General features: G+C 50.3%; 2 protein-coding genes across 2 annotated transcripts; one reads left to right on the plus strand and one right to left on the minus strand.

Annotated features, from left to right (window-relative positions):
- Positions 1-108: 108 nt before the first annotated feature.
- Positions 109-6049, plus strand: chsE (chitin synthase class Va). Its single transcript, XM_032077203.1, has 4 exons — positions 109-318; positions 379-567; positions 629-5868; positions 5933-6049. Exons 1-4 carry the CDS (start codon positions 206-208, stop codon positions 5962-5964), a joined length of 5574 nt encoding a protein of 1857 aa, XP_031921788.1. The 5' UTR covers positions 109-205; the 3' UTR covers positions 5965-6049.
- Positions 6050-10843: 4794 nt separating this feature from the next.
- BDV27DRAFT_137288 (putative pyrimidine 5'-nucleotidase) lies at positions 10844-12159 on the minus strand. The gene is made up of 5 exons (XM_032068951.1): positions 11898-12159; positions 11822-11834; positions 11725-11760; positions 11236-11661; positions 10844-11177 (listed from the first exon to the last, which is right to left on the minus strand). Exons 1-5 carry the CDS (start codon positions 12120-12122, stop codon positions 11011-11013), a joined length of 867 nt encoding a protein of 288 aa, XP_031921789.1. The 5' UTR covers positions 12123-12159; the 3' UTR covers positions 10844-11010.
- Positions 12160-12181: the final 22 nt, after the last annotated feature.

Here is a 12181-nt window from a genome sequence, read left to right on the forward strand (position 1 = left end):
AGCGCCTCATCTAAATCAGCATAACTGAACGGCCCTATCCAGTTCGAGACCACGCCAGGCAAGATCGCTTTCTGGAATTTTTTTTCCCTCCCTTTCTCCTTCACCGGCATCTTTACCGATCTTTCGTAAGACGCCTATACTGATTGCTACTATTTTGACCGGTGCTTAAGAAACCCCAGCGTCGAGGTTTCGAGCCATTGATAACATGGTTGGGCCTTCGCCAGCTGGGACAGTTCCGTCCCATGCGCAGTCGTCGCTACCCTCGTTACCAGCTCATCTGCAATCAGATACGCATTTGACTGCTCATTTAGCCAGCCGGTATGATTTGGCGGTCCACCATTTCTCCACTTATAACTGACGTCGTGGGTTTTCTTCTAGGTTTCATGTCGGCTTACCTACAGCTCGCCTGTCTTCTCAGGCTCTAATCAGTCTTAACACATACACTTCATCTTCAAAGGGCCCTGATGGCGGCAAGGAGGGCAGTGCTATGGGCGAGGCGGAAGACCTCGCCCGTCGCGCCTTCACTCGACTGGGTGCCCGCGGAGAGAATCAGGCCATTGTCTTTCTGTAAGCGCATTCTGGAAATATACACACTTACATACCTTGGATTCTAATTCACGATTTGTAGCGGGGAGTGCGGGGCTGGAAAAACTACCCTTCGAGCGCATGTGTTGTCGTCGTTTCTCTCGTTCTCATCAACACCCTTGTCGTCCAAGCTGTCGTACGCCTCCTTTATCTTTGACACATTGACAACAACCAAGTCTTTGACCACACCCACGGCTTCGAAGGCGGGGCTTTTCTTGGAACTACAGTATGACGGTTCATCATCGGTCAACCCAACGCTGATCGGTGGTAAAATCATCGACCACAGACTCGAACGCAGTCGTATTGCGTCAGTCCCCACAGGTGAAAGAAGCTTCCATGTCCTTTATTATCTCTTAGCTGGGACAAGTGCGGCGGAAAAGAGCCACTTGGGCTTTGACAACTCTATCCACGCTTCGACGAGCGCCGGCAAGCTTTCGTCCGCATCAATAGGTCACAAAAGGTGGAGATATCTGGGACATCCAACCCAGCTGAAGGTAGGCATCAATGATGCGGAGGGGTTTCAACATTTCAAGACAGCACTCAGGAAACTCGAATTCCCACGCAGTGAGATAGCCGAGATTTGCCAAATTCTCGCTGTTATCCTTCATATCGGCCAACTAGACTTTGCCAGCGGACAAGCTACCTTGACATCAGCAGAGGAGTCTGGCGGCTATTCCCATGAGGGTGGAGAGACTGTCACGGTTGTAAAGAATAAGGATGTCCTGTCAAGCGTCGCCGCATTCTTGGGTCTTGGAGTTGATGAACTTGAGAATAGTTTTAGCTACCGGACCAAGACCATCCACCGGGAGCGCGTCACGGTGATGCTGGACCCAAAGGGTGCCCGGCAAAATGCTGACGAACTTGCGCGCACTATCTACTCCCTACTAGTGGCTTATATTCTCGAGACCGTCAATCAGAGAATATGCGCGGCGGAGGATAGCGTTGCCAACACCGTGTCTATCGTTGATTTCCCTGGTTTCTCTCAGGCATGCTCAACAGGATCTACACTGGATCAACTTCTTAGCAATGCAGCCACCGAATCATTGTACAATTTTTGCCTGCAGTCCTTCTTCGACCGCAAGGCTGATATGCTAGAGCGCGAAGAGGTTGTAGTCCCCGCAACGAGCTACTTCGACAACACTGATGCTGTCCGTGGGCTGTTGAAACATGGAAATGGGCTTCTTAGCATCCTCGATGATCAAACCAGGCGCGGTAGAACGGAAGCTCAATTTGCCGAGTCGTTGAAGAAGCGGTTCGAAAACAAAAACCCGGCTATTGTTGTCGGAAGCTCGGGGTCTACTCCCGGAACTGGGTATGTCTCGCAGCAAGCCCGCTCGGCATTTACTGTGAAACATTTCGCTGGTGAAGTTGATTACTCTATCTCTGGTCTACTTGAGGAAAATGGAGAGGTTATTTCTGGTGACCTGATGAACTTGATGAAGTCCACCAGAAGCGACTTCGTGAGAGAGCTCTTCGGTCAAGAAGCACTACAGACAGTGACCCACCCCAAGGAGAAAACAGCTATTATGCAAGCTCAGGTAAGCTCAAAGCCCTTGAGAATGCCTAGCATGGCAAGACGAAAAGCCAGCCCAGCATCTCGTCTTACTTTCGATGCACCCACGGCGGAAGAACCCGAAGACTATGAGAGTTATGGGGGGAGTACAGCCAAGAGCTCCGGAAGGCGGAAGAGCGCCATGTCTATGACAGGCATCCAGGGTGCTGCCGGACAATTCCTTTCCTCGCTTGAAATTGTCAATAAGTGCCTCAGCTCCCCTAGTTTGAACCCATATTTCATTTTCTGTTTGAAGCCAAACGACCGGCGAATCGCGAATCAATTCGACAGCAAGTGTGTGCGAGCTCAGGTGCAAACATTTGGCATCGCTGAGATCAGCCAACGTCTGAGGAACGCGGATTTCAGCGTTTTTCTTCCCTTCGAGGAATTCCTTGGTTTAGCCGAGATAGGCAACGTCGTGGTGGGAAGTGATAAAGAAAAGTCGGAGGTTGTGCTAGATGAGAAGCGGTGGCCGGGTAATGAAGCTCGTGTTGGCAGCACGGGTGTTTTTCTGAGCGAACGCTGCTGGGCAGACCTCGCAAAGGTGGGCGAGCGTGTCGTTCCTGTCTACCACGCCGAAGGATCGGACGAAGGTGGCGATGGTCTCCTTCACCCACGCACCGCTGGGTATGGGGATTCCAAGGTTCGTCTTCTCAACCCGGCGGACCAGTCTCCCGGAAATTTTATATACGGAGATGAAAGCAAGCAAGGATATTTCGGAAGTCGCGATCTTGATGGGCGATCGGACACTGGTGGCTCTGGCCTGAACTCGGGTGATATGTTCCACAATCTCGAGACAAGAGAGCAGATGTTGGAAAAAGGGAATGAGAAGAAAATGGAAGAGGTGGACGAAGTACCTGTTTCTGGCAGTCGCAAACGCTGGATGGCAATCGTCTGGTTGCTCACATTCTACATTCCGGACTTTGCCATCAAGCTCTTCGGTCGAATGAAACGAAAGGACGTACGAACTGCTTGGCGTGAGAAATTCGCCATCAACTTGATTATTTGGTTCAGTTGTGCCGTCGCCATTTTCTTTATCGTCGCCTTCCCTGGTTTAGTATGTCCGACGCAGCATGTGTATTCAGCCGCGGAATTGTCTTCTCATAACGGCAAAGATGGCCATAATTCTTATATTGCCATTCGCGGCGTGGTTTTTGACCTTGATAAATTCATGCCCCGACACTATCCCGACATTGTACCGCAGTCATCTTTGAAAAAATATGCCGGCATAGATGCTACCGGTCTCTTTCCTGTGCAAGTGTCAGCGTTATGCCAAGGTAAGGATGGGTCGATCGATCCCACTGTTCTTCTGGATTACACCCCTACGAACATCTCCGGATCGGCGACGACCATCAGCTCAGGAGATGTCAACGCAAAATACCATGATTTCCGCTACTTCACCAATGACTCCCGTCCCGACTGGTTCGCAGAGCAGATGCAAGAACTGAGGGCGACCTATCTGAAAGGATACATTGGCTATACGCCACAATACATCTCCACGTTGGCCAAAAAATCCCAGAATATTGCAAGCATAGACGGAAAAGTTTACGATTTGTCAACTTATATCAGTGGAGGTCGACGGGTCGCAGCTCCTGCCGGAAAGGAAGTCCCGGCTAATGTCGACCGGGAGTTCATGGATCCTTTGGTTGTGTCGCTCTTTCAAGATCTTCCCGGGCAGGATTTGAGTAAACACTGGGAACAGCTGCAGATAGACGCAGGCATGCGTGATCGGATGCAGATGTGTCTGGATAACCTTTTCTTCGTCGGCAAGGTTGATACGCGTAATTCAGCTCAATGTCAGTTTGCGCGTTACTTCATCCTTGCAATCTCAATCTTGATTTGCTCGGTTGTCATCTTCAAATTTGCAGCCGCTTTACAATTTGGCAAGAAAAATATTCCTGAAAATCTTGATAAATTCATCATTTGTCAAGTGCCGGCTTACACTGAAGATGAGGAGTCCCTTCGTCGTGCAATGGATTCTATGGCCCGCATGCAGTATGACGACAAGCGTAAACTCCTTGTTGTCATCTGTGATGGTATGATTATTGGACAAGGAAACGATCGACCTACTCCACGGATAGTATTGGATATTCTGGGCGTTCCAGAATCTGTGGATCCCGAGCCCCTCAGCTTTGAGAGTTTGGGCGAAGGCATGAAGCAGCACAACATGGGTAAAATTTATTCTGGTCTCTATGAGGTGCAGGGACATATCGTTCCTTTCCTTGTTGTCGTTAAAGTCGGAAAGCCTTCTGAAGTCTCCCGACCTGGTAACCGTGGAAAGCGTGACTCCCAAATGGTACTCATGCGCTTTTTGAACCGCGTGCATTACAACCTTCCCATGAGTCCCATGGAACTGGAAATGTACCACCAAATTCGTAACATTATTGGCGTCAATCCCACGTTCTACGAGTTCATTCTACAAGTCGATGCTGATACGGTAGTTGCGCCGGATTCAGGAACTCGATTCGTCGCTTCTTGCCTAGCCGACACACGCATTATAGGTATCTGTGGCGAAACAGGCTTGACAAATGCTAAGCATTCAGCGGTGACCATGATCCAAGTTTACGAGTACTTCATATCCCACAATCTGATCAAGGCTTTCGAAAGTCTTTTTGGATCAGTCACATGTTTGCCGGGCTGCTTCACCATGTACCGTATTCGCGCTGCAGAAACCGCAAAACCGCTTTTCGTTAGCAAGGAGGTTGTGGAAGCCTACTCGGAAATTCGCGTCGACACACTCCATATGAAGAACCTGCTACATCTGGGTGAGGATCGGTACTTGACAACCCTTCTCTTAAAGCATCATCCTAGTTTCAAGACGAAGTTCCTGTTCGCAGCTAAGGCCTGGACGATCGCACCTGAAAGCTTCTCAGTCTTCTTATCGCAACGTCGTAGATGGATCAATTCAACTGTCCACAATTTGATTGAATTGATCCCTCTTCAGCAACTTTGTGGTTTCTGTTGCTTTAGTATGAGATTCATTGTTTTCGTTGACCTTCTCAGTACCTGCATTCAACCTGTCTCGCTCGCCTATATCATCTACTTGATTGTCTGGCTTGCCCGAGATTCGTCTACCATCCCATGGACGTCTTTTGTTCTCATCGCAGCGATCTATGGTCTTCAGGCCCTCATCTTCATCTTCCGTCGCAAATGGGAAATGATTGGCTGGATGATTGTGTACCTCCTGGCCATGCCTATATTCTCCGTGGCACTGCCCCTCTACTCGTTCTGGCACATGGATGACTTCTCCTGGGGAAACACTCGTGTCATCACTGGAGAACAGGGCCGCAAAGTCGTCATTTCAGATGAAGGAAAGTTCGACCCCGCCTCTATTCCGAAGAAGAGATGGGAGGAGTATCAAGCGGAGCTCTGGGAGGCCCAGACGTCACGAGACGACCGCTCAGAAGTGTCAGGCTTCTCCTATGGTACCAAGTCATATCACCCTGCGCAGTCCGAATATGGTTTCCCTGGAGCTAGACCAATCTCACATGTCGATCTCCCCCGCTATGGGTCCAGGATGTCTCTAGCTCCTTCCGAGATGATGAGCCGTCATATGGACATGGAAATGGAGGATCTGTCACATTTGCCTAGCGACGATGCCATTCTCGCGGAGATCCGTGAGATCCTGCGGTCGGTCGACCTGATGACTGTGACGAAGAAGAGTATCAAACAAGAGCTGGAGAGACGTTTTGGTGTGAATCTCGATGCCAAGCGTCCATATATCAACTCAGGTAAGAAATGTTCCCCGCTGAAATACTACAACAGAACTTTACTAACTGTTCGTGATCCTTGTAGCTACCGAAGCTGTTCTATCAGGCGCGCTCTAATCTGAGGGCCAAGCTCGATGTGTATCGCATGGAAGACCGTTACCTTTTTCGCGGTGTATAAAATTTATTACCTGATTTAATATTCGCATATCCAATGTCCCAGCTTATAAACTCGCAGCTGTCATTGTTTGTCTACAGCTTCGTATTTTTGGCCTTCTCGACACCGATCTATGATGTCCATGACTATCTCACCATTACTGCACCAGCTTTTGTTTGATGTCTTTCTTTCATGTCAATCACTCGATATCTTTCGGGATGCATTGCCAGCGCTTTGTTTAGACTTGACGGAATCAGTCTGGAGTTGTACAGTACTTGCTCTGTTTCTAGTGTTATTCTGTGGTATTTGTTGATTGATTGAAATGTACCGTTGAGCGTTGAGACTGCACATCTTGAATGTCATTTACAATAGATAACTTTTCACAGCGAGTCACATACACAGGGGAAAATCAATGTATAATGCAATTAATATATGAAACAAATGGGTATAGTATTCCGATTGCCATCCCACGTACTGTCTAGAACGAAGGCATTATGGAGGGTTCTACCGGTCTATCGGCCAGTTTGCGATGATCTTGCTGCATGCCCAGGATCTCCCAAGCGCGCCCCATCATTCCATGTCCTAGCCCCTGCGGAAAGCCACCGAACACCGAATTCTTGGGTGCGTGTCTCCGGGCTCGGTCACGAGCAAGGCGCTCTTTCTTCGTATTAACCAGTCTGTCCTGCTCCCTTTCCTGGTTGACGATATCATCGCGCCATTCGGTCCAGTGCTCGAAGTTCTCCCGCTGCTGGAGAACCTGGTAGCGCAGCTTAGTCTTCGACGGACGCCAACCGGCACGGTTACCGTTCTCTTGGGACATGGTGGATTTCAGATCGCAGATATTCGACTCCTTAGTTAACTTGAGAAGGTGAGTAAAGACATCCCTGCTCTCCGAGGCGGTCTGTTGGATCTTGTCACGCTGGGCATTACCGTTGGCTTGTGTAAGCGGCACGTCAAGCCAAGAGTACATCTCTGCTGAGCGCTGCACAGAGTAAGGGTCGAGCATGTTCGCGCGGCGATTCTCTTCGCGCAGAAAGCGGACGGCCGCTTGCAGACTTTCCACCTCGGCGCGGAGAGCCTCGTTCTCGCGCATCGTGGCCAGGGAAAGAGCATTGTCGACCACAACGCCCTCGGTGGTGGTGATTCCGGTTGTGCTGGACGCGCGTTTGACCCTGTCCAGTCGGGCTTTGATCTCCTCGCGCTCTGTCTCCAGGGCTTGGAGGTCTTTGCGTTGTTTTTCAACCACGCCCTCCATTTCTGTTTCTTTTGCTCGCATGGCTTCGATCTTAGTTTCGAGTTCTTTGACCATGGAGGCCTTTTTGCTGGCTTCTTGCATTCTGGACTCGACGAGTTCGACCTTCAGCGCCTGCTCTTCGATTGTCTTGTCCTTGACACCTAGGGCTGTTGAGGCTTCGTGAATTTCGTTCTTGAGGCGTCGGATTTCTTCGTCCGCGTCTGGGGACACTGCTTTGTTGGATTTTAGTTCGGATGCTCGGGCGATCCATGGTGAGGGGAGTCTCTCGAATTCTGATGTGATCGACAAGTCGGTTGAGATTGAGTCGAGTTCCTCGAGGTTTCCGCCTAGACTGCGCAGTCGGTTGGCGATGAATGACATTGTGTCGCTGCATTCGCTTCCTGATTCCGATGGCTGCGCGTAGAGGGTCGAGACCTGGGACATGCTCTTCGTTGCCTCTTCTAGTGTCAGTGGCTCCGTTCGGCTTTCGTCGCTTACAATAAGCGCGATGTTCTCTCCCAGGTGCCGAGCCAGCTCGGAAAGATCTTTGGCGGCTTCCTCGGTTTTCTTGAAGGGGCCTGCTATGTCTTGGGACAGGGTAAGAGACCTTGATCGGAGATCTTCCAAGGCCTTGTGGACCTTGCCCATGGCTACTTTTAGCCCCCGGGCTTGGGTTACTAGGGTTTCCATTTTGCTGAAGAGGAACTTGGTCTCTTCTTCTTCGCCTTCTGGGATGGAGATCTTGGTCTGCAGCAGAGTTCTGAGGCGTGATATTAATGATGCGGCGTGGTCGATGTATGACTGAGTTAATGATGAGCGCATGCAGAGCTCGTCGGCGAATGTCTCTAATGAGGTTGGTAGGTGAACTTCCGCCAGATGGGATAACAGTGCGATGGATCTTTGTAGCTCAATACCACATTTCTTCATGTTCAGCTCGTTCTTCCTTATGGATTCTATCCAGAAGTTCATGGTGCGCTCTACCGGCTCCATCTCGAACAATGTCGCCTTGATCCTGTCAAAGCTCTCTGCGGAGCAGTTGGTGATGTAGTTGATGAATCGGTCGCAGATGGAAGCGATCCACATGAGTTTCTCGAGAGCATCATGTGCTGTGAAGCCATCTTCCACTGCGGCCGGATCGGATGTCTGCTCCGGGAATCTCTCTCGGATGGTGCTAATCATCAAATACGCTTTGAAACTAACACGCTTGAAACGTAGAAGTGCAAGGATGCCATTTTTCTCTCCCTCAAAGTACTCGGGAAGGTATAGTTTCAAGATAGACAGGTGTTGAGAAGCTTCTTGGGCGTCCATGCGTTCCAGCTCAATGTCGATAGTCTTTGTCTGCGCTTTGGAAACCGATGCCTGCAGCTTCAAGTTCAGGTCCATCATGGCACGAGATCGTGTCGTTAGATCCGTAGCTTCGGCTTCTGTAATCTGCTGAGAGGCTCGCATATCCTCCAGGTCACCTTGAAGAGTAGAGACCAGCTCCCTAAATCGCGCCAGAGTGTACTCCAAGTCCTCGATGACTTCGTCTTGCTGGGCAACCTTACGGCATTGCTCATTGAATAGAGAATCCTTGTAGTCGATTTCTTCTTGCATTTGCTTTTCTGTCTCGATGTGGTTGTACTCGAGCTCGTCGTTGATTTCTTTCAGCGCTTCGAGGTCCTCGATGGCAGCGTTGAGTTCGTTGATCTCCTCTTGGTAGTGCATGTTCTTATCTGCGAGCTCCTCGATCATCTCCTCCGCACCGAGAGCAGTCTCCAGTTGCTGCTTAAGATCCTCAACATTGTTTTCCGCTACAAGCAGCTTTTCCTTTGTGGATTCATACTGCGACTTGATGCTTTCATAGTCCTCCAAATCTTGTTGTAATTCCTTGATTTGGTCCTTCAACTCCGATTCCTGCTGTTGTGTCATATCGCGAAGCCGTATGAGGGCCTCACGAAGCCGCTCATTTGTTCTTTCCATTTGCAGCCATCCATGACTGGACTTCTCCTCCGGACTCATAGTCTGACCGAGCTCCTCATTCTCCTCGCGCAGGACCTCCGCTTCCAACTGAAGTTCCTCCACCCTCAACTTCAATGTTTCAACCTCGTGCCTGAAAGCATCGGCCGTCTCTTCCGCCATCTCGCGGTCGAGAGTTGCCATTTCCAGAATCGAGTCATGCTCCGCTTGGATGCGCTCGATCTCTTCAAGTTGGGCCTCCGAGTCTCTCAACTTCTTCCGCAGGTCGCTAATCTCAAGCTGTTGTGGCTGGTATTTAGCTTGCAGTTTCTGGATAATACTTTCGAACTTATCCCGCTCCTGCTGAAGTGTCTCCAAAGCCTTGAGCTTCTCTCGATCCTCAGTCCGCTTCTTCTCCATCACTCTAAGCTTTGTTTTCAACTCTTCCAGCTCCCTTGACAGCGCAGTACTCTGAGCTTGTCGCGGCGACGAGGTCTGGGAAAGCCCCGGGCGAGCAGCAACTGCCCGTGATGAACCAGAAGCCAGTCTAGACGGCTTAGCATTTGGCTCATAGCTTTCCATCTCACCGACCTCGGCATAATGATCGGCGGTCTCGATGTCCTCTGAGTGTGGGCTCTCTCTCTCCTGTTCTTCCGAGCTTTTGGAAGCGGTTGGCCGTAAAGCAGGGCGCTTGGCTACCCCAGCGGGTGCTGTTGTGGTTCCTTGTAGGCCTGGTCTAACAGTTCTGTTCGAACCTCCAGATATCGATGGCCGAGACTGCCGCGACGCAGATGGAGGAGGCGGGGGGCCCATAGATGTCGACTTAGCCCCAATGGATGGCCGACCTTTAGATGTCGCAGCGGATGGCCGCGAAGGCCCGCTAATGGAAGAGCGTGGCGTGGATGCACCCGATAGCTGCTTCGTCGGCGATTGCGATTTTGTAGGCGACTGCGGTTGCTGGGTCAATGAGCAAGCAGTCCCATGAGTTCCATAGTTCACGATATACATACCTTCAAGCCCAATCTCTGGGACGCACTCTTTGCCGCAGGACTCGGACTGGCCGAGCTGCCACTATGTCTTTTCGTATTCGCGCCTTGTATAGCGCTCGGTTTCTTGATCCCCAGTCCGCTCGCAGAAGCTCCTGTTTGGGCCCGCCCTCTGGTCTGCGGAGCATTCGTGGTCCCCTTAACAGCTGGTTTGGTTTCTTTTGCAGGTGGGCCAATAATGGCCGCAATGGCAGTTGGTCGGACAAACATGCCATATCCGAATTCGCAGTCAAAGTAGCGTTCTCCCTGGACTGCTCCGTCATTCTTTCCCGTGGGTTCGTCCAATTCAATGCCGACCCAGTCCCCGGCAGCGAAGTGAGTGGTTCCAGCAAACCGCACGGTGGCCTGCCGACCGTCGGTTAGTGTGACCACATGGCCGGGAGTTAAATCAGCCATGATCAAGCATTCAGAGATAAAGCCCCTGCGCGAACAATGGCCCTGGATATCGAGTATGGCGGTCAGATAGGGGCCGTTGTTGATGTGTTTGTTACTAGTCGGCGGACCTCCGTTCGGAGCCTTAGGACGCGATCCGCGCGGAAGGATTATTGGCAGCCTGAGGCATCAGATAATCTTATCAGCATATCTTAGTCTTTGGTTCTTCAAATTGGATCACTATGTAGGTAATGGTAATAGGCAGTTTTATGATTATATTCGTACCAACACATGTATACGTCTAAATCTATGTATAAAGGAAGAAGCCCTATGTATAGCCGTCGCTCGTACTCTTCATAACATGCGTAACACAATACAATGTACAAAATCTCTATGCAAACCATCTATTCACACTCGATTCAGTTCGAAGTCTTGAATAAGTGTGGGAAGCATGTCCTCAGTTCTTCCAGGCTCCGAATCATATATTGCGACACCGGGGTTTCGGGCAAAGCGAGCCCTGGCTCAACGAGGTGAGCCGTCTGCCAGCCGCGAGCCGCGGCGTGCTTGCAGTTCAAACCAGAATCATCTACAAGAGCGAGTTAGTACTGCGTACAAGCCTTACTCCCAAACAATGGAGTACATACCGACAAAATAGCGTTCTGCCGTACTCGGGACATTTGCCTCCCTCTCCGCCTTAGCGTACATCTCCTGTGTTGGCTTGCACACCAGAGGGAGTTGCCCATAGTCGCAGAAGGTGATGCCCTCGAACTGGTCATCCACCCCTAACAATTTCACAACACGTTTTCCATGAGTGACGTATGCGTTGGTCAGAAGCCACAACCTCACTTTACTTCTATCGATGTCCTCAAGCAGCTTGCGCAACTGGGGATCGGGTTTCAGGATCGTGTCCAATGGCAGCGTATCGTCGACTTCGCTGTTGAATTGAAGCGGATCGATTTTATGGTGGCGAGTGAGACCTTCAATTGCGAGTCCATATTCTGTGTAGTATTTCTTGTGCAGCATATGAGCGTCTTCGCCGTTGAGGGAGAGGTGTTTCACGAAGAATTGGTCTGTAATAGAGAGATATCTAGTTAGTCCCGTTTCTAAATGTATGAATCGCAAGTATCACTCACGAATCAGCTTCTGCATTTCATCATGGATGTTACATTCTATATGCGATCGTCAGCATTCAGTATCGCCTTCCCCGCCAATGGGGAGGGGCTTCCGTACTTCTGGAGTAGAGCTGTACACATCGCACGTTAGTTTAGAAGGAATAAAAAGTTCAGGGTTTGTAATGTCGACATACACAGTTATCGATGTCAAAGAAGAACACCGGTCTAGAATCCGAGCCCGCGCTAGTTGCATCGTTTGATGGAGACATGGCTTTTCTGAAATGATGTATACTAGTATTGGAAAAGGAGGCAGTTCCGATGCGAGTAAGAAGGGACGGCGACAGGTTCTGAGGTCTAGGTGACAAGTAGCATGCACGAGAAGATCCTAACAACAATGACCGGGAGAAGAAATGACTCATAGCGCAAGATGAGCAGGGGTCGAATGTACAAGACACTGATTCTTATATCGGGGGGGGGG

This window comes from Aspergillus caelatus, assembly GCF_009193585.1.
Source record: "Aspergillus caelatus strain CBS 763.97 unplaced genomic scaffold BDV27scaffold_313, whole genome shotgun sequence".
Taxonomy (NCBI): Eukaryota; Fungi; Ascomycota; class Eurotiomycetes; order Eurotiales; family Aspergillaceae; genus Aspergillus; species Aspergillus caelatus.

What these genes read in the sequence shown, in the direction of transcription:
- BDV27DRAFT_137288 (XM_032068951.1), bottom strand. Translation starts at nt 12,122, where the DNA reads ATGAGTCATTTCTTCTCCCGGTCATTGTTGTTAGGATCTTCTCGTGCA. An exon ending in TGAAATGCAGAAGCTGATTC is followed by an intron (nt 11,662 to 11,724) that starts GTGAGTGATACT and finishes TCTCTATTACAG; the next exon opens with ACCAATTCTTCGTGAAACAC. An exon ending in GGCAGAACGCTATTTTGTCG is followed by an intron (nt 11,178 to 11,235) that starts GTATGTACTCCA and finishes TCGCTCTTGTAG; the next exon opens with ATGATTCTGGTTTGAACTGC.
- chsE (XM_032077203.1), top strand. Translation starts at nt 206, where the DNA reads ATGGTTGGGCCTTCGCCAGCTGGGACAGTTCCGTCCCATGCGCAGTCG. An exon ending in ACTGCTCATTTAGCCAGCCG is followed by an intron (nt 319 to 378) that starts GTATGATTTGGC and finishes GTTTTCTTCTAG; the next exon opens with GTTTCATGTCGGCTTACCTA. An exon ending in GCGTCCATATATCAACTCAG is followed by an intron (nt 5,869 to 5,932) that starts GTAAGAAATGTT and finishes TGATCCTTGTAG; the next exon opens with CTACCGAAGCTGTTCTATCA.